The sequence below is a fragment of the Corapipo altera genome, unplaced genomic scaffold (assembly GCF_003945725.1).
Source record: "Corapipo altera isolate COAL_440 unplaced genomic scaffold, ASM394572v1 0, whole genome shotgun sequence".
In the NCBI taxonomy this organism is placed as follows: domain Eukaryota; kingdom Metazoa; phylum Chordata; class Aves; order Passeriformes; family Pipridae; genus Corapipo; species Corapipo altera.
Window position 1 is genome coordinate 330497 of NW_020884872.1, and position 23071 is coordinate 353567.

The 23071-nt window shown below is 51.2% G+C and overlaps 2 protein-coding genes across 4 annotated transcripts in view; one reads left to right on the forward strand and one right to left on the reverse strand.

Moving 5' to 3' along the window:
- Nucleotides 1-20970, forward strand: part of SON (SON DNA binding protein) — a 37425-nt gene extending 16455 nt beyond the window's left edge. For both annotated transcript variants that reach the window (XM_027634277.1, XM_027634268.1), the window contains exons 4-12: nt 888-1048; nt 2437-2577; nt 3909-4100; nt 7871-7981; nt 8402-8518; nt 15687-15834; nt 18586-18654; nt 18732-18847; nt 19457-20970. In XM_027634277.1, coding sequence (XP_027490078.1) covers nt 888-1048; nt 2437-2577; nt 3909-4100; nt 7871-7981; nt 8402-8518; nt 15687-15834; nt 18586-18654; nt 18732-18847; nt 19457-19615 — 1214 coding nt within the window. In that variant the 3' untranslated portion in view covers nt 19616-20970. The remainder of the gene's footprint in view (nt 1-887; nt 1049-2436; nt 2578-3908; nt 4101-7870; nt 7982-8401; nt 8519-15686; nt 15835-18585; nt 18655-18731; nt 18848-19456) is intronic.
- A 1399-nt stretch (nt 20971-22369) lies between these two features.
- DONSON (downstream neighbor of SON) overlaps nt 22370-23071 on the reverse strand; it is a 4991-nt gene continuing 4289 nt past the window's right edge. For both annotated transcript variants that reach the window (XM_027634368.1, XM_027634377.1), the window contains one exon: nt 22370-22712. In XM_027634368.1, the coding sequence (XP_027490169.1) occupies nt 22569-22712 (144 nt within the window). In that variant the 3' untranslated portion in view covers nt 22370-22568. The remainder of the gene's footprint in view (nt 22713-23071) is intronic.

Genomic DNA, 23071 nt, shown 5'->3' on the forward strand with positions numbered 1-23071 from the left:
TTCCCTGGAAGTCGTTCTGCGCGTTAGTTTTAGGCAGTGACTTCCAGTAGGAACTTCCACACTGGAGCGGAATCACTGCTCTCCGTTTGGATGGAAGTGTCCTTGCAGCAGGTTGTACCTGGGCTCTGGAGCTTGTGTGCAAAGGTGGCGTGCAGCAGCCTTGAGGAGCACTGTGCAGGGTAAGAGTTGATGAAGGCCAAGTAATTGGACATAAGAAACTTCAGAACTTCTAGTTTTCCTGAGAACAGGTTGGGCCTGAAAGGTCAGTTAGGTGCCAACTGGAGAGTCCCAAGCTCTGTTGTTGGCTGTTCCCAGGACTCTGTCTTGCCTCTTTCCCATGGTAAGAACTTCTAGGAAAGGGAGACTTGTTTCTGAAAATAATCCCAGACTCAGCAGATTGGAAAATCGGAGAAAAACTCCTAATAATGAGCTGCTGGGAAGAGAGGCTGTGGGGTTTCCTTGGGTAGTGAGTTACAGAAGGAGAAAGAAGGTTTGAATTTGGAGCTGAGCTCTTGTACAGTGTGCGAGGAGCCTCCTGTGGTGGACTGGAGGTTCTGATTCTCTAGTCCTGCCTCAGAGTTGCCCTGGGAGCCTGCCAGTACCAGAAGGTGGTAACTCATTTATTTGCAAATAAATTAAGGAGGCTTAATTTATTTCCATGCCCTATTTCTCTGCCAGGGCCACAGGACTCCCTAATAGAGCAAATTACTGTTTTATTAACAGTTTTGCACGTAACTGTGTTTTACACAAGCAGTGATTTTCACAGAACATAATAAAAGCACAGTGTGGGTAAAATCTCGTTCAGTTTGCCAGAAACGCTTCTTTATTATTAAAAGAAGAACCTGTATAAAATACTCACTCTCCTTTACCAAAATGCCTCTCCTCAGACAAGGCCCAGCTCCTGGAAATCGCCAAAGCCAATGCGGCCGCCATGTGTGCGAAGTCCGGGGTGCCCCTGCCCCCCAGCCTGATGCCTCTGCTGTCCCAGAAGAAGGACGACAAAGCCAACCAGAAATCCTCCCGGGACACCCTGAAGGAGCTCACGGAGGTGAGGGAGAGCAGCAGCCCTGACTGAACCTGAGCGTAACCAAGCTGGGCTTTGGGGGAGTGTGGGCACCGTGGCACTGTGTGCTTGGGTCACGGGGGAGCTGCTTTGGGTTGGGAATCACAGAATTGTCCAGGTTGGAAAAGCCCTCCCAGCCCATGGATCCCCCCCTGTGCCCCATCCCCACCTTGTCCCCAGCCCAGAGCACTGAGTGCCACGGCCAGGCCTTCCTGGGACACCTCCAGGGCTGGGCACTCCAAACCTCCCTGGGCAGCCCCTGCCAAGGCCTCACCACCCTTTTGAGCCCTTATTCTGGACACAAGTCTGTTTTAAGTCATTAAAACTGACGTTTTTAATTCTGTGGAAATGCATAAAATCCAATTATTTTGCCTTTTTTTTTTTTAGTTCTGATTCTGTTCTCATTTGGTACAAACTGGTGCCTGTCCCTGCACTCCTGTTCATGAAACCCAAAGGTTTCACTTCTAGTTTTTTGGTTGTGCTGTTGTTTTGGAATCATAGGATGGTTTGGGTTGGGAGGGACCTTAAAGCCCACCCAGTGCCACCCCCTGCCCTGGGCAGGGACACCGTCCACTGGCCCAGGTTGCTCCAAGCCCCGTCCAACCTGGCATTGGACACTTCCCCCAGAAACTGGAGAGAAGTTGGAATACAGAAGTGCTTTTATGTGGTTTTTTTTTTTAATTGCATCATCAGTGTGACAGTTCTGGAAATAACATCTGAGATGAGGCAATGTCCAAGTGCTGAGAAATCCTCTCCCAGTTGTCCCTGGGTGGGGGCAGCAGAGGGACAGTCCAAAGCTGAGGTGGTGCAGGTGCCCTGTGCTCACACCTGGAGTGTTTTTCACGTCCCCTGACCAAGATCCAAAGTAGTTTGTGCTGATCTGGAAGCCCCAAACCTGCCCCTCCTTTACCTTACAACTCTGGGAATCTGCTGGATGATGTTTCTCTTCTGTTGAATCAAAACTGGCCACAGAAACAGTCCAGGTACTGGGAAATCAGGAACAAACCACAAAATTATGGCCTTTCTGGAAACTCTTTTTGTCTTTTGTCCTTTTTTCCTCTCTTTTTTGGTTCCTCCCGTGGAGGTTTCCCCAGTTTGACTGTGGTATCCCCACAGCACCTCTGTGTTCTGTATTCAGTGAAATGGGGGTGTCCTGCATCCCTGGCCAACCCCACAATATTCCAGAAGGAATCTGGAAGCTGTGGCTCCTGAGAGGTCCCGAGTTAGCGCCCAGTGAAGTCCATCTCTTGGTGCCCTCGCTAAAAGGTTTTCTTGTGTCTTCAGGAAAGAAAACCATGTTTTTTGCTAGAAATGTTCTCTGTGTGTTTGGGTGCCAAGTGCAGGTTTAGTCAGAGCTGACATTTCCTTTTCAGAAATGCAAGAAGATTGCCCAGAGCACAGACGACGTGATCGTGAACAAACCCCACGTCTCAGACGAGGAGGAGGAGGAGCGGCCTTTCTACAACCATCCTTTCAAGCTCAGCGAGCCCAAACCTATCTTCTTCAATTTAAGTGTGAGTACTACTTGACTTTTCAATGCTTTAAACCGTGGTTCTTCTTAAACAATGCGAGTTCTTTTACAGAAATACGGCAGGGGGGGATGATCGTGGTGAAATGGGGAGTGTTTCTCTGTCAATTTAAAGAAACACTCCCAGATTCACCAAGGTTAAATTGATAATCTTGGTGAAATGGGGAGTGTTTGGTGAAGTGCATCTGGGATTAAATGATTTGAAGCATCAATTAGCATTTTTTTAACTTCTCTTGGTTTGTTGATTTTTGGGGTTTTTTTAGGTGGGGTTTTTTTCCAGTTTTAGGGGTTTTTTTCTGTGTTTTGGTTTTTTTTTGTTTGGTTGTTTTTGTTTTTTTTTTGTTTTTGTTTTTGTTTTTTTTTTTGGTGGCCATGAAAGTCTGTTCTGGTTTTGCAGGGTATAAAGCACTAGAAAAGTATTTAGTAGGCTCAGTGAAAATAGAAATAACACTAGATTATTATATTAGAAGGAACAGTAGAAATAACAATGCTATTCTTGTGTATAAATACCTTGTGGTGTGCACAAAATAAGCAGTAATACATATTTACATGTGTAAGGTAGAAAGAGATTTTATGTTGTACTGTTAGAAAGGGGTACAATGAAACTCAAGAAACCTTGGAATTCTTCCAGGCTCCAGAGGAATGTTCTGTGCTGGTGATGGGTTGCTCTGCCTGTTGGCCACATGTTTGACCCTTTTAGTGTTGCTCTTTCTCCGTTCCAGTCTGACAGCTATTCCCATCCATATTCCTAGGAGTTTATCCAATATTATCCCACATTGCCACCTGTGTTTGTCCCTTGGGAGGGAACCTGGCAGAGATCTTGTGCGGGTTCTTCAGGAATTGCCAAGTGTCTGAGGAAAACAAGGCTGTAGATGGAATGTGCTTGGAAATTCCTGCTGCTCTGCAAAATAACCCAAAATGGGAAAACCAGATGCTGAGAAGTGCTCTGTCTGGTCTTGCAAAGCTTTTGATCACAGCCAGTGTTTTGGCTGCCCAGGACTTTTCCCTTGGAGCTTTCCCTACAAAATACCTGTGTGGCAGATGAGGGTTGTTCTCTTTGTGCCGGGCTCAGCTGGGAGAGGGAGAGTTGGGAGATTTGGGGCCACTGAGGTTGGTTTCAGTGATTTCTCATCTTCTCTTACAGTGCAATTTGTTGCTCAGGTGTGGGTTGATTTATTATAATTATTGTAGCTCACTGTTCCATGATAAGAAGGGTGAGTGTTCTGTGGCAGCTGAACCCCGAGGGTTTGCAGGGAATCACTTTGGGAGTCCTGTGTGTTCGCAGGTCTGAACTTCCTGCCATTTTCTGCCTTTCAGACTCCCAGCATAAAACCAGCACCACCCCCCCAACCAAAAAACCAGGTCAGCCTGTCCAAGGAATTCCCTGTGTCCTCTGGGTCCCAGCACAGGAAGAAGGAGGCAGACAGTGTCTATGGAGAGTGGGTTCCCGTTGACAAGGGCGGCAAAGACGACGGCAAGGACGATGTGTTCCCCAAACCAGCCATTGAGGTAAGCAAGGCAAGGAGAGCCTATCACATCAGAAAGCCAAAACCATTACCTGGGCACTCTGGGACCAAATTGCAGTCTGGGAAAACGAAAAAGGCACTGAAAAAGGTGGGACCTAAGAGCTGAGTGAGCTGGGGATGTGAGCTCTGCATCTGGGATGCTCCCGGGGGCAGGGCTGGGAGCAGCCTGTCCCACCCCTGGCCTTTGGTCAGCTGGGGACTCCTTGGGCTCCAGGGAATTGAAACTTTAGCTGGAAGAGGAAAAAAAAGTTCCTTGTTGAGCTTCCTGCAGAGGTTAATTAACACCTGGAGACTTTGACAGTAATGTATGTAATGCTGCTTAAATTGTCCCACTGATCTTAGAGTAACAACATCACACTGGAATGTAATCCATTGAAAATTGTAAGTGCTTTTACAGCCACCATCTCCTCGGGATGTGTTTATTGATTTTCTAGCTTTCCAGGCAGGTTTGCTCACGTGGCTGTTTTGCACTTGACCTTCCGAAGGACAATCTAACTGTGTGGATAATAAACAAAAAAATACAGAGCAAATGTTTTTCCCCTTGAAATTTCTTCCAGAGAACATTTTGTGGGGGGTTTGTAATTAAGTAAATTAAATACTTAAGACAGATGTTAATTTCTTTAAGTTGCTGTTACCTCACTGCACCTGAAGCCTCGTTCTCACACCCTCCAAAGCCAAAACCAAACCCTTTCCATCCGTTTCTGACAAAACCATCTCTTCACTTGGTGTGTTTTGTTTTTCAAGAACTTTCTGGTACTGTACAATTGAAGCACAGAAGGAGTTTTCTTCTGGGTGTTTTACAGCACCAAAAGCCCAGAGAGTGTAACTTCCCCAACGTTTTCATGGGATACCTGGGGATTTGATGGTCAGGCACCCGATTCCTTGTTCCCTCAGTCTGGGCTCTCAGGCACCACTAGCGAGGCAAACCCTGAGATGTTTGTGCAGAAGGTCATTCTCGGTTTCACTGGAGTAAATATGTGAACCACAACTTTCCTTTCTGTCCTGTGTATGTTTATAAATGCCTGTAACTATGTTGTCTGCTTTTATATTTGTAAATAAATACTTTTATTTGCATTTACCTTAACTTGGTTTGTGTTAAGGGTGATTTCAGGGGGCGTTAGCTCAGAGTGTCCCATCTCTTGGGTTTGGCAAGGCTTAAGTGGGAAACAGTAGCAGAATTCCTGTGTGTTCCTCCAGGGAGTCTGGCAGGTAACAGAGTTGCTTCTCTGCCTGATTTTTTTAAAATGTTTCTGGGGAGTCTGAGGTGGAAGTGGCTCCCTTTGAGCAACATGAGGCAGATCAGCTCCTTGCCTGGGGGAGTGTGCTTGGATCCTTGAAAAGTTTCACATGTAATTTCCCTCCATTCATTGTTCCTAATTCTGAAATGTTTTGACAGTTGTGATACGAGTCTGGACTGATGTGACAAACCACCCAACTGGTTTCATTGCTCTGGTTTTAGTTACTGCATTAGTCTGAAATGAGCCTGCCAGTGTATCACAGCTTGGTTAATAACCCTGTAGGCTCTTAGCATAGTTGTTTGTGGTGGTAGGAGATGGAGGAAGAGGTCTGGAGTAATCTGGAGGCTCAGCACGTCTGCAGGAGGCAGAGGAACCTGTGAGGAAGGAGCTGTGCTGGGAAGTGTGGAGCTGAGTGTTGGATTCCAGGGTGGAGCATCCCAGGTGCCTTGGGCAGAGGTGCTCAAGGGATGTAAAAAGGCAGGAAATGCACTCAGGGAACCTCTAGAGCAGGTGAAAAACCTGCTGTCCCCTGCCAGCCACATCCTTCCTGCTCCAGGGTTTGTGATTGGTGGGGAAGGTGTGGAAGCTGAGGCTTGGCCAGGCAGAGCTCTGGGGGACGATGGAACACTGCACTGCCACCCTTTGCCTTGACTCAATAATAACAACTTCTCATACTTCAAGCAGAGATTTATATTGTGGCTCAAGATCCAAAGCTGCCATGGAGTGTGTTGGCATAGCACAAAGCCCTGCTGGTCCCCACGCTGGTGCCTGGCCTTTTGGGAAGTGTTGGGAGTTGAGTGCCCAGGGAATGTGCTGAGAGCCCCAGTCTGGTAAAGCACTAACACCCAGGTTTGGCATGGCAGTGGTACCAGGCTGCTTTCTGGGCTGCTCCCATGCCTGGGTGTATTGCTGGATTGAAGCTTTTGGTGAGTAGAAGAACTCTTATCTATCTCCTGAACCCGTTTCACAAACAGAAAATTCAAGAATTACTTGAGCATGTGAGGGAAATTTATTGACTCAGCCACTGTGTGTTTGAAACAGGCATTTCAATGTATGTGTGAGGGGATTTGAGATAATATTTTGATTGCTCTTGTGCCTTGGTTGTGCTCTGTGTGACAATAAATAAGCACTGATGTCAGTCCAGGGACATTGGGACTTGGGGGGATTTGAAGCCTGTCTTGGTCAGTGCCAGGTGCTCCAGCAATGATCTTCACCACAGAGACCCCTTGGTCCTGAACTCCAACAGAAAATCCCACATCTTCAGTCAGATTTAACAGAGCCCAGAACCAATCCTTGTGTTTGATGCAGTTGTAGAACCCCATGTCTGTCTGACTGCTTTGCAGTATTTAGTTAATTCTTGATCTGGTTCCTGGGCCGGGGGCTGTGGATTAACTGTATTTGTTTGGTTCAGCTGAGTCAATCCTCAGCGAGTCTCTCCTGCTTTGTGCAGTGTGTGAGATGGTGACTAACAAAGGAGAGAAAAGGGTTTTATAGAGCCAATTAAAATGAAGTTAAAATGTCCCTTCCCCTCGAGGTGTGTGTGCCAACTGCTGCTCTGATTGTTGGGTTTCTCCTGTGCCTCAGACAGTCCCAGCCCTGCCAGTGTCTGTCACAGCTCCAAGGAAATTCCATTTCTTCCCTTTCTCCTTTCCAGACAGAAAGATCCATAAAATGCACATCCTCTGAGGAGCAAGGCACAAGGATTTTAGACAAGAGCTGTACTCCAGCCACAATTGGTTATGTTTTCACCCCACAGAGGGGAGGTTTCCAGTGAGCTCCTTCATCATACCCTCTGTGTTCTCACCCAGGGGACTCCACAACAGAGTTTCAGATTCACTTTTCTTTAAATTTTATTGTAGTTCAGCAGCACAGGTGGAAAGAACTCTTTCCAGAACAATGAATTCTATGATCTCCCAGCCTGGTTTTACAGAATCCTGGGATCCCTGAGGCTGGAAAAGCCCTCCCAGCCCATGGATCCCCCCTGTGCCCCATCCCCACCTTGTCCCCCAGCCCAGAGCACTGAGTGCCACGACCAGGCCTTCCTGGGACACCTCCAGGGCTGGGCACTCCCTGCCAAGGCCTCACCACCCTTTCCATGAGGAAATTCCTCCTCCTGTCCAACCTGAGCCTCCCCTGGCCCAGCTGGAGGCCGTTCCCTCTCCTCCTGTCCCTTGTTTAATTCTGTTGGTGAAGAAGATGCCATTGAACAGAAAAATGCTTCTCTGCAGATTTTTTTGTGACCAAAATAGTTCTTAGAAAACAACTCGTTGGGTATTTAGTGTGTACAGGGGATGTTACACTTAGAGTCTGTATCTGCTTAGCAAAGCCCACCCTGTGTGGATTTAAGTAGCCCCAGGATTTTTGTCGCCTTGCCTGTTTCTTTATCAAACAAACTATTGATTGTGTAAAACCACTTTGCAGTATTGGCAGCACTCATTCTCCAGCAGCTTTTCCCAGCCCCAGTGGACACTCCTGTGCTCTGATGTGTCTTCACAAGTGCTCTCTTTCTCCCCAGTGTGTGGACATCACCACGGCCATGAACGACCGGGCGGTGGCCCAGAAACGGCTCAATGAGAACTCCTTCGACCTGGAGGCCATGTGCATGTTGAACCGTGCACAGGAGCAGGTATGGCAGGGGCTGCCAGCAGCAGCTGAGCAGCTGGGGGGAAATCAGGGCCCGCCTTCCATCCCAGCTCATCGCTCTGGCCTGGTTGAGCAAACGTCTTTGGGAAGTGGTTGATGGGCTTGTAAAGTCCTGTCTTGGTTTGTGCTTCCCAACACCGAATTTTGGGATGAGGAGCTCATGAAACCACGCACTTCCTAGCACTGGATTTTGAGGGTAAAGAGACCATAAACTCACTAGACTTGGAGCTCAGGCTTCAGGGTGACCACTCAGACTTTGGGAGCTTCTGGGAGCACCTGCACACAACTGTTAATGAACCCGCTGAATGTAAATGAGGAATCAGCATGAAAAGTGCTGAGGAACAATGGAGAGTGACAGAGGAGAAGGTTTATTTTGGTCTCTCCTGTGCTTTTGCCTTTGCAGATTGATGCCTGGGCCCAGTCCAACTCCATCCCTGGCCAGTTCACGGGCAGCACTGGGGCACAGATCCTGTCCTCGGACGAGCTCACCAACAGCGGCCCCCAGGCCTGGATCCGAAAGGTAGAAGTTCCCAGACACCCCTGTGTCACCTGCACAGTCTGAAAAGCAGTGCAAGTATTGCAAAGTGCCAGAAATGTGCCTTAAAGCCCTGTGGTCGTGCATGTGCCAAGTGCAGCAGGTTGGGTTAAATCTGTGTCTGTCAGCTCAGAGCTCAGTGCTGCCGAGAGCCTTCGCTGTCACTGAGGGGTGTGACAGTGGGCACCCAGTGATCCACGTCCTGGCACTGCCAGCACAGTCCTGGCACTGCCGTGGCAGATCCATCACTACTTTACTGGGATTGGGACAGCTCAGGCAAGGTTTGATCCTGATCTTGTTGAAGTCAGTGAGTTTTGGCATCAGCTTCAGCGAACCAAGTCCCAAACTGCCGTTGTGTTTGCCTTGGTTCTCTCTGATTGCTCCTCTGCCTCTGTCTGGATCACCAGGGTTTTCTGGGAGCCAAAGATCTGGAGGATTACACCAGGAGTTGCAGTTATGTGTTAATACCACCCTGATACTATTTGTGTACAGTGAAACAGTCCCCTCTTGGTCTTGCTCTGGCTGCTCTTGGAGTGTGGTGCATCCTCCACTCGTGTGCTTTAGGAATTGAATTCCTCAAGCTTCATCTTTGCCAGTGAACACTGAGCTGGGGCTCTGACAAGGAGTAGAGCTGAGGAATGCTGGCAGTGTCCACCTTTCAGGCCAAAGGAATAAGGAGCTGTGCTGCTCAGTCTGGCAGGTGGTGCAGCTGGGTCTGTGCTGGATCAGCTCATGGTCAGACACCTTCCAGGCTGGGAGCTTGCATAGGAGGCTGAAGTGGAATTTTCCATAAAAGTTGGTGTAAACTGAACACAAAAGCCTGGAATTATCCAAAAATAGAAGCATTTTTGCCAAGATTCACTGCCTTGCTTTACCACTTCATATGGCCAAGCAGTCCAGAGGGCCAGGGAGCTCAGATTCCAGTCACTGGCCAGGTGGGAATCTTTGGGGATCTGGTCAGTGCTAAAGCAGGATGCACATGAGAAAGGCTGATCTGAGGCTGTAACAAAACGTTGCCTTTGATGGAGACAGTCGGAACTGTGAACACCCAGCAGGGATGTGCTGGTGAGGAGGGAGCTTTTCCTGGCTGGAAATGAGAGGTTTGGGAAAGGGATCAGCAGGTGTGTGAGGGAGGTTCTCTCTCTGCATCCCCTGGAGGGTTTCCCAGAGCCATGGGATGGGAGCAGCTCTGATCAACTCTTTCCCAAACCTCCCCCTTGCTCGAGGTTCTGTGGGGTTCTGTGCCCTCAGTGACAGGATGCAGAGGGCAGCTGTGTTTTCCTGGGCCTTTTTAACTCCCTCTGGGATCTACTTTAAAAAAACCCAACTAAACAAACCCAAACAACCACCCTAAAAAAACCCAACAATAAACCCAAACAACCCAGTGAAACACTTCCTAGGGAGAAGATGGGAGCAGAGTGTGCTCTGTGCTCGTGGACACGGCTGCCCTGAGGAGCAGGAGTGTGCTGGAAGGTGGGGTTGGATCTGGAACTCGGGGTGAGCAGCAGCAGCTGTGCTGTGGTTTGCAGGGCAGGGTCCTCCCCAGGCAGCATCCCAGGATTGGGCACAAAGGAGGCTGCTCTGGGCACGGGAGGAGCTGGTGGGTGAAGAAGGCAGGACCCAACCCAATCCTCCTCCTGCTGTGCGTTCCTCAGCTGCACTGCTGCTCTTCCAGGTTCCACATCCAGCAGAGCCAGGAGTGCTCAGGCTGTGCCCAGGGTTTCTTAGGAATGGTGGGGCCTGTGGGAGCCTTCAGGTGGAGTCCCATCCTGTGGTAGGGGATGATTCCACAGGAAGGAGTTCTGAATCCATGTTGTCTTTCTCAGGGACACGAATGCAAACCACCCACGAAATGCAAAGTCCAGGTTGTGTGTTATTTGGGCACTTGAAGTGGTGTGACAATTATTAATTGATCAGTGTAGCACTGAGGAGTGAGGCTTGGGCTCCCTTTTTGTCCTAAGAAAAAGCATTTTAACATTAAAAAAAAATAGTTTTCATCACTAGGGCCAGGAGTTGGACTCTGATCCTGGTGGGTCACTTCCAACTCAGGATATTCTGTGTTACTATGATTTCTTTTATCTGCTGGCAGGGCTGTGGAGTTGTGTCTGTAAATTATTGCCCATTTCTGACTGGAGCTGATTCCTGGAGGCATTTCCTGGGGACTTTGCTGTGTCCAGGGGAGGAGCTGTGGCCGTTCAGCAGAGGTGGAGCCGTGTCAGCCAGTTAATTGGGGTCTCATTTGATGCATAATTAGAGGATGCTCAGCCACTGGGGGGACAGAGGTCCCCACAAAGCAGGGAGGTGGAGCAGGAGAGCTGTGTCAGGGGGGGAGGAAGTGAAGGGCTTGGGGAGTTTGTTTACTGAGTTCTGAGTTCACTTTGCATTTGGTGGATTTAACTCCCTGGAGAGGTGATGTGTCCTCAAACTGCCTGGAATTCCAGTTTGGATCTCAGTGTTTGAGGGTCCTGCAGTGGTTAACGTGGTGCACCAGTGGGGGACCCCAAGTGGGAGTGAGGTTCATCTTCTGATTCCTGTCCTAATTCCTGGTGTTCGTGGGTATGGTCCTGAGCAGGATCCATAAAGGGAGAAAACATTGCTGGATGTGTTGTATCCTAAAGCAGTTCTGAACAGTGTCACCTTTCCCTTTGGAAAAGTGAGTTCTGTTTCCTTGGGTCACCATCAGTGTAATCAGTTCACAAACATGACTCGTTTCTCTGAAGGTTTCCTTTATTTATTCTCTTTTTTCTTCCAAACACACCGAGCTGCTGAAGGAATGTCAGAGCAAGTGGGGGAATATTTTTTGTTTTTTTCCAAGCAAACTCTGTTGAGGTCTGTTCACTCCCCCTTTCCCAGACTCACACTTGGTCCTGGATTTATCAGCTTCCCTCTGGAGCCTGCACTTGCTCCACAGGGGCAGTTTGTGCACACGGGGTGACCCTGGGACCTGCTGGGCCACGCCCTTGTGCTCCCCTGTGGGCTGCAGCAGCTTCTGGAAAGTTCCAAGCCTTCCTTCCATTCTTCCCAGTCACAGCAGAGCAGAACTCCTCTGAGGGAGGAGATGGAGCTGGGCCTGGTCGTTCCCCCTGGCAGGAGTGCTGAGCTTCCAGGCAGGACACTCAGTGGAATCCTGGTGTTCCCGTGGGAATGGAGGGCACAGGGCAGAGCACATCAACCCTGTGTTCATCACATCCTGGATATTGGAGGAATTCCTGGCTGGGAGGATGGAGAGGCCCTGGCCCAGGTTGCCCAGAGAAGCTGTGGCTGCCCCTGGATCCCTGGAAGTGTCCAAGGCCAGGTTGGACGGGGCTTGGAGCAACCTGGGCTGGTGGAAGGTGTCCCTGCCCATGGCAGGGGTGGCACTGGATGGGCTTTAAGGCTCCTTCCAATCCAAACCATTCCCTGATTCCATGCTATGTGAGTTGGATTGGACTGGCTCCCCCCTCACTCCTCTCTCTGCTGGTTTTTCCAGCTATTCCAGCTGGAATTCTCCTGCTGTTGTGCAGCACAAACCCTGCAGGAGTTTGGGAACTACAGGATTTGTGAGGCATTTGCTGGGATTCTCCAGCAAGGGATTCACCCCCTGGTGTGAGGGAAGGAATGTGGCTGGTGCTGAAAGGACTGGAGCATCTTCCAGGTCAGGAGCAGCCCCAAATTCCCTCCTCAGGGTCCCAGCAACATTCCAGATCCTGGGAGCATTTGGACAGTGCTCTCAGGGCCAGGGTGGGATTGTTGGGATGTCCTGGGCAGGGCCAGGAGTTGGACTGGATGAGCTTTTGGGGTCTCTCCCAGCTCAGGATATTCTGTGATTTAATGGAAAATTCAGCAGCTTGGCACAAGTTTTTCCAAAGAGCTGCTTGTTCCTGGAACTCGAAGAAGATCTTGGAGGTCAAGTGACCTTTAGTCCCTGGGCTGTACCTGAGCTGCCACCTCGTGCCTTCAGGGTTTTGGTTTCACTTCCTAAATTCTTGCTCCAAAGAATCACCTGAAAAGTCAGGAATAATGTGAATTAAAACCACTCCAAACCCTCAGAAGGAATCAGGTTTTACCTTCCCTTTAAAGAAAGTGCTGACACAGGAATGTGACCCTTTGGTGTCTCCATGTGCTGGCAGAATGGAAGTGGGATTTCATGGAATTTAGAGGTCAAAACATGAGGGAAAAGGCATTAAATTGTCCTGCAGGCTCCCTCAAATCGAGATCAGTGAGGGAAAGAGAACTGACTTTGTGAATAATCAGATAATTCTGGCAGCAATCTCCAAGTGCTCAGAAACCCGGGGGTTGGTTGTATCCCAACTCCCTTAGTTTGGAATCTGCAAAGGTCCAGAGCTCAGGAGCTTGGGGAGACTCAGCCTTGGATGGTTTTTAACATGAAAAGAAATGTGGATTTTGCTTCCCTGCTTTGGTGACCGTTTCTGTTCCTTTTTATGTTTCAAATGAGTTCCAAACCCAGCACTAGTTTTCCCCCCCACTTGTTAAACCATGGGCTGAGGGAAGTGGTCTGTCAGGAAATGATTAAAAAATACAATGTTCAGGGGCCATCAGAGGTTTGTTATTAAATTATCACTTATTAGTATTAAATTATTATCACTTTATTATTAAAAGAAAAAAACAAACGAAAGGAGGGGAGGAAGTTTTCCTCACTTGAAACCTTTCCTTCCTCACTGACCTGAATCCAAGTGGGCTTCTCCTGGCTCCTTTCCCACTGGAATCAGAATTCCTTCCTTTAGCCTTTCAGTGGGATCACAGGTATTTGTGTGTTCTGGAGTGAAATTATTATTGATAATTATCATTGATAGTGGTTGTGATCAGTGTGGGACTCCCTGTTGTTCTGTGGGGTCAGCAGGGTGCACAGAGCTCCTGCTGCACTTCCCACCAGGATCCTCAGTTCAGCCAGTGAGGGGGTGTTGGGAATAAACTGCCCTTTGGAATTCAGAACCTCTTCTTCCCGGTTTCTGGAGTCTGTTCAGGCTCTTTTCCCTCGGTAGGAACTGGGGGCTTGGATTTTTCCCTGGGAACAGGATACTTTGATTGTGTTCTCTCCTTCCCTGGCCCAGGACACTGTCCAGGTGTGTTGGGAAGCCGTGTGACATTCCAGTGACCTCAGCAGGAGCTTGCTCCGTGTCCTTTGTGAACTGAACACACAGGGGTGCTGCTGGAACAGGGGCTGATTTCCCAAATTCTGGCACTGCCAAGGAGCTGCAAACCTGGGATCAGGGCCGGGCTGTCCCAGCTGGGTTTGTGTCTGGGTGTCCTTCTCTTATGAGACATTCCTGGAAAAGAGAGGGGAGGAGGGAACTGGGAGTCAGTAAGAGGCTCTGGAGGGCTCTGGGTGCTGTGTCACAGGGACTGGTTGTTGTGCCCCAGCCAGAGCTCTGCTCCTCCATCCCACGTGGATCCTGTGCAGATCCAGAGGGTTTCCTGGGGATGGGCAAGGACTGGGCAATTCCTGCTACAATCTGCAGCAGCTCCTCCTTGTTATCCTTGTCCCACCCACAGGGATGTGTTGGGAATCCCTGGAAAACAGACTCTGCAACAGGAACACTTGTGGGTTTGTTACCTACGAATGGGAACCAGGGACCTGAGAGTCCTTGGAGAGCAAGGATCTGTGAGCCTTGGGGAAGCAAGGATCTGTGAGCCTTGGGAAAGTAGGGATCTGTGAGTTTTGGGAAACCAGGGACTTGTGAGCCTTGGGAAACCAAGGACTTGTGAGCCTTGGGAAAGCAGGGACCTGTGAGTTTTGGGAAAACAGGGACATGTGACTTCTGGGAAAGCAGAGACTTGTGGGTCCTGGGAAACCAGAAATCCGTCAATCCTGGGAAACCAGAGACCTGTGAGTGTTGGGAAACCAGGGATCCATCAGTCCTGGGAAACCAGGGATCTGTGACAACCAGTAAACTATGAGTCTCCAGGAATCAGGGCTCTGTCAATGCCAGGAAACCAAGGAGCTGTGATTGTTGGGAAAGGAGGGATCCATCAGTGCTGGGCGAGTCTTTGGAAGGCAGGGGCCGGTGCTCTTCAGAAGTCAGGGCTCCGTGGCTCCTGGGAGAGCAGGGCCCTGCCGGCGCCGTGGCCACCCTGGGCCGCTGTTCCCGTGCAGGCCCAGCCCTGGGCAGCCCCAGCCCTGGGCAGCCCCAGCCCCGGCCGTGCCCTCGCCGTGCCCGCAGCGCCATCCCCGCGTCCCGCCCGCGCTGCGCTGGAGCCGCTCCGTGCCGGGGTAACTGTGTCCGAGGCAGCAAGTCTCCGTGGGATGGAAATGCTTGACTTGCTTCCTGGGGCCAGCGGGGGGGCACGAGAGATGAGGGTTCACAGAATACCCTGTGAACTTTCACCCCTCTGTATGGAAACTTGTTTCAGGGTCAAATCCTTGTAGCCGCCTCCTTGCCACGGTCAGTGCCAGCCCTACTATTCCCAACACTGGTGCCAGCGAGGCCTAGGTACGTAACTTTTAAGGAGTTTTTACAGTTCTTTACATCAAAGCGGATGTTTAAACTTTCTGTTAAGCTTTCACCATTTAACAACCTGTATTAATGCTCATTTGAAAGAATGTGACAACTGCTCTGCTGCTAAACTGGGGGGCCCAGCGCCTTTTTCCGTTAAAAAACCCGAGGGAAAAGCGGAAGCTCTTTGTTCCATGTGGATTTGCAGGGTAGAACTCGAATGTGCAATTGCCGTGTTACGAATTCGGAGAGGGGTTTTTTTTTTTAGATTTAAATACACCTAAAGAGCCCTGAATGTCCTGCCTGAGTGTGCTTGTGTTCTGTGGGCGAGGAGGAGCTCCTGGCACGGCCGTGCCGGGCACACGGAACACTTCCCGAGCCGAGGAGAACTCTGGGATCAAAGAGAGTGTTTAGAACCGGCTGGGTGTCGCTTGGTCAAACACATCTGTCTGGAACAGGTCACTGCCACCTTGGGATCACCTCAGAGTTTCCTTAAGTTGTTCCTTTTTGCCAAACATTGATTTGTGTCTCGTGTGTCCGCGTGAATTCTGGGTTCCACACACTGGTTTGGGCTGAAAACCCACAAAGCTCAGGTGGATTTTTTTTTTTAAATTCAGTCCGTGACAGGTTGTTAGAAACATTTTTTGGAAGCTCCCACTTGCTATTTCAAATCCCAGTGCTAACTTTAGGCCTTGTTTTACTTCTCTTTTTCTGGATAGGATCAGTTCTTAAGAGCAGCCCCTGTCACTGGAGGAATGGGAGCTCAGCTGATGAGGAAAATGGGCTGGAGAGAAGGAGAAGGGCTTGGGAAGAACAAGGAAGGCAGCGTGGAGCCCATCATGGTGGACTTCAAGACAGATCGCAAAGGTAAGTCCTGCCCTCAGAACATCCCGGGCTCCCAAAGCTGCCGGGGCTGGAGATGGGCAGGATCACCTGCTGGAGCAGGGCTGTCCTGGCTGGCTGCCCTGCAAGAGTGAACAGGTTCTGGGAGTTTGTTCCTGTTCTGTTTTAGGCTTTGTCCTTGTGCCTGTGAGCTCTGCCAGGTGTCCTTTGCCTTCCCTGTCACAAAGTGCTTCCCAGCCGTTCTCCCGTTAGGGATGTGCTCCAGTGGGATGCATGGAGGAGGCACAGGCAGGGAACTGGCTGTGGAAGAGCTGTGGTGGCTGCTGTGGAGACAGTGCTGGAGCAGGGCAGGATGGCAGGGGAGCAGTTGAACCCGGGCTGGGCTGGGGTGACACCCCCCAACCTGTCACCCTCGGGGCTTGGGGCTTCCAGAGAGATTTGTCCCTCATGTCTCTGCTGTTCCATCTCTGCTCTGATCTGCTGGAGGCTCCTCTGCTCAGCTCAGGGCTGGTTCCAGGGGCAGCTTTAGCCATCTCTTCTCTCTCTGTGTAAACCACCCCTGTGTCCATGGTTTCCTGTCCTTGGCCACGGGTGGAAAACCCACTGGATCCAGCAGAACCATCCAGCTGCTCCTTCAGCCAGGCCAGGGTGCTTTGGAGGTGGATGACAATTTTCCACCTGAAACACCCATCCAAGTTCTGACCATTTTAAACCCAGAATGCCAAATTCCAGCAGTCAGGATTTCTGCTGGAATTGTTCTGTTCTTCACAAACCTTTAATATATGAAATAGGTCACAACTGATGTCAAAGCACAGAAATACTCAGAATTATTCCAAGGCCAGGTTGGACGGGGCTTGGAGCACCCTGGGCTGGTGGGAGGTGTCCCTGCCCATGGCAGGGTTGGCACTGGATGGGCTTTGAGGTCCCTCCCACCCCAAACCATTCTGGGGTTCTGGGATTTCGGGGCTTGTTTTCGCTTTGGTCACTGCTCAGAACTGAGCTTGGAAGAAAACAAAGCAGGTTGGACTCGGTGATCTTGGAGGTCTTTTCCAGCCTCAGTGATTTTGGGATTCTGTGAATGACCAAACTCTTCCCATGTTTTTCTTCTGTACAGTCTTTCTGTGCCAAGGAATTCAAACCAAAAGGTGGCTGGTGACAGTGATTGCCAAGGGTTCCTCTTCCTGGCCTGTGACAGTCATGTGAAAAGAGGGATAACCTTAGTGCCAGCTGGGCTTTGCTTTGGATTTCCTGGCTTTGGAGTGTTTGTGATCATATGGGCAACCTTATCTGGTCATTCCCACAAAAGTTCTGCCTGGATGCACAATCCTCTCTCCTGTTGAGCCACCAGCTCTGGGACACAGGGGGGTGAGGCAGCTGGACAGGGATTATCCATTTAGGACAAGCAGTTCTTCAGACATTACTGTTCTCGGATGATTAAGTGATTGAAAAGTCCTTTTTTTTTAAAGTTCTGTGCAGAATTTTAAAGAAGAGTCAGGAATTTTTGAAAGCAGATCTGTCTGTTAATAAATAACCCAGCCAGGTTTGTTTTGTAAGGATTTTTAACACAGTTTTGAACTTATTCCTCAAATAAAATTCCTAGTCCCAGGAATGTGCCAAGGAGCGACTCAGGAGGCAGCAGCTTCTTGGAAGTTCCTTGTTGAGGTCCCAGAGACAAGATGTGGAGCTGAGTGTCAGTGCCTTGGAGTGACAGGGAAAGTTTGAACGTGGAGAAGGAGAGTTCTCTGGCTGGTTGGGATGTAAAATGCTGTAAGGGGGGAAACCCCCAACCTTTCCTTCAGGGATTGTTGTCTCCCATGGGTTCGTGCCCCTTGGAAAGTCCCTGCTCAGGAGCTGCAGGAATACTGGGATGAGTGTCTGGTAAGGAGGGAAGGACTTTCTTGTAAAGCAGAACAAACCCAAATGCCACCCAAAAACAAAGGTGAAGGAGCAGGAAGACACTGGAAGCAATTGCAGTATCTCCCTGTCCTCAGTCCCCAAACAACAGGAAAACTCGAGGTAAGAAGCAAAGGAATGTGGAAGGGATGAAGTCTGAGAATGGCAAAATCCATGGGGAGAAACTTGGGTTTCTCTCACAGGTGGTCACTGGCATTCCAGACATTTTTGAAAATTCCTCATTTTATTTCTTACTCTTGGACGATTTTCCAAAGAAAAATGTGGAGCTTTGGTGTTTCCCAGGGGCTCCATGAGAACCAGGGCTCCCTGCACCCACCTGGGGCTGTTCCTGCTCCTCTACCCCCCTATTTCCTTATTTCCCAGTGGGGTGGAGGTGACAGTCCCTGGGCTGTGACCCTGCACACAGAGGGAATTTGAACACTGGGAAATACAGGGAGAACATGTGATCCCACTCCACGGGGTCATTCCTGGCATGAGGGGACACACGGGGACATTTCCTGGTCCGTGGGAATCCTTCCCGTGCTCCGTGTGTTGGAGGCAGACTGAGGGACTCCTGGGCTGCACAGAACAGAGTTCTTCAGTTCCTCTCTTGTTCACTGTTTCTCCAGAGGGGTCATGGAAAACCAGGTTTCCTTGGAAAACCAGGGGGTTTTTGGCCTGTGCAAGACTGCTCGGAGTTTTTTGTTCGGGGTCTTCCTGGAGCCTTTGGGAAAAACAGAGGGAAAAATGCTGGATGAAAGGGAGGCTTGAGACTCGGGTGGAGTCTCCGGGTGTTGCCACTGATCCCGTTCTTGCTTTGCTGCTGAGAACACAGGAATCAGGTGGGAATCAGGGCTGTGAACTGCACTGTGTTGTTTCCAGGGCTGGTTGCTGTGGGAGAGAAGGCCCAGAAGAGATCCGGCCATTACGTGGTGATGAAGGATCTTTCAGGTGAGATTTTTCCCCCCAAATCCTGCAGTTCCCAGAGGCTGCTCTGATACTGAAGCCTGGGCTGTGTGTGTGCTCAGGGAAGCACCCGGTGTCTGCGCTGATGGAGATCTGCAACAAGAGGAGGTGGACACCCCCCGAGTTCGTGTTGGTGGACGACAGTGGGCCTGATCACCGCAAGCATTTCATCTTCAAGGTGGGTCTGAGCTGCCTCAGCTGCTGCTGAGTCGCTGTCCCAGGGCAGGGAATTCCTGTTTCTGTTTGGATGGAACCATCTCAGCCACCTCAGGGGCGGCCGAGGACAGTAAATTGATCCCAGGGCTGGAGCCCCTCTGCTCTGGGACAGGCTGGGAGAGCTGGGGGGGTTCACCTGGGGAAGAGAAGGATACAGGGAGAGCTGAGAGCCCCTGGCAGGGCCTAAAGGGGCTCCAGGAGAGCTGGAGAGGGACTGGGGACAAGGCATGGAGGGACAGGACAAGGAGGAATGACTTTCCAGTGCCAGAAGACAGGGTTAGATGGGATATTGGGAAGGAATTCCTGGCTGTGAGGGTGGGGAGGGACTGGGATAGAATTCCCAGAGAAGCTGTGGCTGCCCCTGGATCCCTGGAAGTGTCCAAGCCGGGGCTTGGAGCAACCTGGGCTGGTGGAAGGTGGCAGTGGATGGGCTTTAAGGTCCCTCCCACCGCAGCCCAGGCTGTGATTCCACGAAGGGGCTGTGCTGCCAGCCCTGCACTGCTGTGCCCCGGGCGAGGGGTTCCCGTGGAGCCCCGGCAGCTTTTCCAGCGCCGCCTTTCGCTGTCCCCAGGTGAGAGTCAACGGCAACGAGTACCGGCCCACCTTTGCCAGCCTTAACAAGAAGCACGCGAAGGCCACGGCGGCCACGGCGGCGCTGCAGGCGATGGGGCTCGTACCAAAGGAGAGCATGGTCAACACCACCATGTTCAGGAGTGCCTCCCACCGCTGAGCCGGGCCGGCCGCGCCTCCTGCGCCCCACAACTCTCGGTGTTGGCCCCTCGGGTTGTAAATACGTCGGCAGTTCCCACCTTGTAAAAACTGTACAGACGCCCACAGGTTTTTTTTCTTTTGTACCATCCAAATGTATTTAAATCATACTTAGTTTTTGGTATGTTTATATTGTTTACATTAGTGATGTAATTATTTCTTAAACGACTAAATCGGAGGACAGGCTCTGGAGGCATCGGTGATCCAGACTCTTGGCTAAAGCTCCTGCAGCTCCTCTCCCTGTGGAACGCTGACGCTGGGAGGTCCCTGGAGGGCACAGGATTGTACCCCCCCCCCCGGCCCTGCCCCGGGGGGCCCTCAGTGGCCACCTGCGCTCCGGGACAGCCGCACGAGGCGACGAGAGGCTTCCAGAGGGACACGGAGGTGACTCCCGCGTGTCCCCGGGACAGAGGGGCTGTTCCCAACCAGTGAACTCACTGCCCGATGCCGACTGTACGGATTTGTGGTTCATGTGAATTTTGAACTTTACCGGATCTACAACTGGACTGGGGGGGAGGGGGTAGGATGACGCTTCAATTGTTGTACCCGACTTGGTCAATAAAGCAGCACAAGTTCATAATCTGCACCCCTGGTCAGCAGACAGTAATTCCAGTGGATGCCAAGCCAGGAACCGGGAATTTAAATATGCCAAAATGCCTTCTGGAAGAACCACACGCAGTATAGAAGTGGCTTTGGAAGGATTCTCAACAGCCATGGGGTGGGAGGAGCAGGTCTGGTTATTTTTGTTGCTTTGGTCTCTTACAAAATAACTCTTTGGGTTTAACATTTCCATAAGGATCCTGTGCCCCCAGGGAGAGCCTTGGGCAGGAGAGGACGTAGAAAGCTTTTCCTCCTCGTTACTTTATCTGTTATTTAAGAAGTATCAGTCCTTTGCCTGCGTGCCCTTGGAACTGGACAGGGCACTGCACCCTTCCTGCCAGCTCTGAGCTGGTGCCAGGTGCCAGGATTTCTGGACTGGCACAGTTCAGGTGCTCATTCCAGAGAAGATTTTTTTGAGCTGTTGTATCTGAGCTGGGTCTGGGGCAGGAACTAACTCGGGCCTCCTGAGGAATTCCTGGTGCCTGGAGCCTGTCAGTGTCACGGAACAAGGTCTGTCCTTGCCCTGAGGGGACAGGAACAAGGTCTGTCCTTGCCCTGAGGGGACAGGGGTTGGTGTCTCGAGTGCAGCAGAGAAATGGGGTTGGTTTGCAGACAAAAGAGCCCCTCCGAGTCTGTCCAAGCGCTCTGGAAATGCTTCAGTTGATCTTCATTTTCATGGACGTTGTTGTCTTGAATTAAACTTTTTTCCCTTTGGCTTCTCGCCTTCGGTCTCTCCCTGAGTGTTTGGAGCCTCTCCAGGCCGTGGCTGAACTGCTGGGAATGTGTGAGATCCAGAGGGAGCCTGGGAGTGCTGGGCGGGGGGTCTGTCTCAGCCCTTGGTGCAGGATCCATCCCGGGGTGGGAGCAGCTCCTGCCCAGACCTGGGGCTTTGACAGAGCTGAGGCCTCGGGGCTGCTGAGGGTCCTGTTCCTGTGGCAGCTCCAGCTTCACACTGGGATATGATCCAGTCTGGGAATGTACAGTCTTTTGTACTTGTTCTGTTCCTTCTTTGGTGTCCCTGCTCCCCGTGTGAAGGTAAAGCCCCGAGTTCTCTCCCAACAGCAGAGAAATCCAATGAAAGGGGTGAAAATAGTGATGGAATAGTCATGGAATCACGGAATATCCTGAGCTGGAAGGATCATCCAGTCCAAACCCTGATCCTGCTCAGGATACCCCACCAATCCCCTTGTCCCTGAGAACGTTGTCCAATGTTCATTAGTTGCTCCTGTGCAGAAAATAATGAAATGGGGACTGTGCTGCCCTGCTCTCCCCTGGAAAGAGAGACTGTATTTAATGCTCCAGGAGCCTCTGTGTGTCCTGAGGGAGGGCCTGGATCTGGGCTGGAGTCAGTGAACCCCAAGGATGACAGGTCAGCAGTCCCTGTAAAGCCTCAGTGTAACTGTATCCCTGGGTATTCCTGGGGCAGGACACCTCCTGTGCTGGGGATGAACAGCAGCCGGAGGCTGAGGAAGCTTTTCCTGCCTCAGGCTGCAGTGGCTGCTCTTGGAAAAGCCCTCCCAGCCCATGGATCCCCCCTGGGCCCCATCCCCACCTTGTCCCCCAGCCCAGAGCACTGAGTGCCACGGCCAGGCCTTCCTGGGACACCTCCAGGGCTGGGCACTCCAAACCTCCCTGGGCAGCCCCTGCCAAGGCCTCACCACCCTTTCCAGCAGCAAATTCCTCCCGAGCAGGTGCTGCAGCCATTTAATTCCTCCCCCTTAGTTGTGATCAAGGTGTAGTTCATACAAAGGACTCCCTTTAACCCCGGGCAGGGGGTGGGATGGGGAGTTCTGCTGAGCAGCTCTGGGGAATATCCACCTTTCAGCTGGATCCAGCTGCAGGTCCCTGACCCCCGTCCATCCCTGTGGAGCTCCTGGCTGGGTGCTGGGAGCAGCCTGGGAATGGGTTTTGCCAAGAATTCCACCCATCCATAGAATCCCAGAAGGTCTGGGTTGGAAGGCACTGTAAGGCTCATCTTGTTCCAAGCCCCTGCCACGGGGGGTTCTAGTTCCAAACCGGTTACGAGTTCCCGCCTGGAGCAGGAGCAGGAATTCCGTACTCAGAACAGACTGTGCCTGTGCTGGGGGAGCCCAGACCTGCCTGCAAACCACACCCATAAAATGAAGAGTTTTATTTAAAAAAAGACTTTCTAAAATACAAAAGGAGAAGCCCAAAGCCTCTCTTTCCATTAAAAGCCCTCAGAAGTGTTTCTGTGCCATGGGCGGTGTCTGGGATGTCCCTGCCCAGGTGCTGCCCACACCCCCCTGAGCACAGCACACCTGGAACATCCTGCTCCAGGAGTGGCACCAGCATTCCTAGGCCTTCCAGGTGTACACATAGTCCTTCATCTCCAGGAAGCGGATGGCAGACTTGCCCAGGGTCGGACACTGCCTCAGCCCATCCAGAGCCTTGGGATGCAGCCCACAGGCAGGGAGATCCTGCTGGGATCCCACAGCCTCCTGTGGGAACGCACGACAAGGAGTCACACGTGGGACAGGTGTCTCTGTACTTCCAAACATCCCCTTGGACACCCCTGGGGAGCTCCCCCTCTTCCCATCATCCCATTTCTGAGGGAATGAACAAGCCACAGGGGCTGCCAGTGGTGATCACAGGGGGAGGTTTGTGTCCCCCATTTGCTCTCCATCCCCATTCCCAGGGAAAGGTTGATGTCCCAGGTTTGTCCCCCAGCCCCATTCCCAGGGAAGGTGTTGGTGTCCCTGTTTTTCCCCCCATCCCCATTCCCAGGGAAGGTGTTGGTGTCCCAGGTTTTCCCCCCCAGCCCCATTCCCAGGGAAGGTGTTGGTGTCCCTGTTTCCCC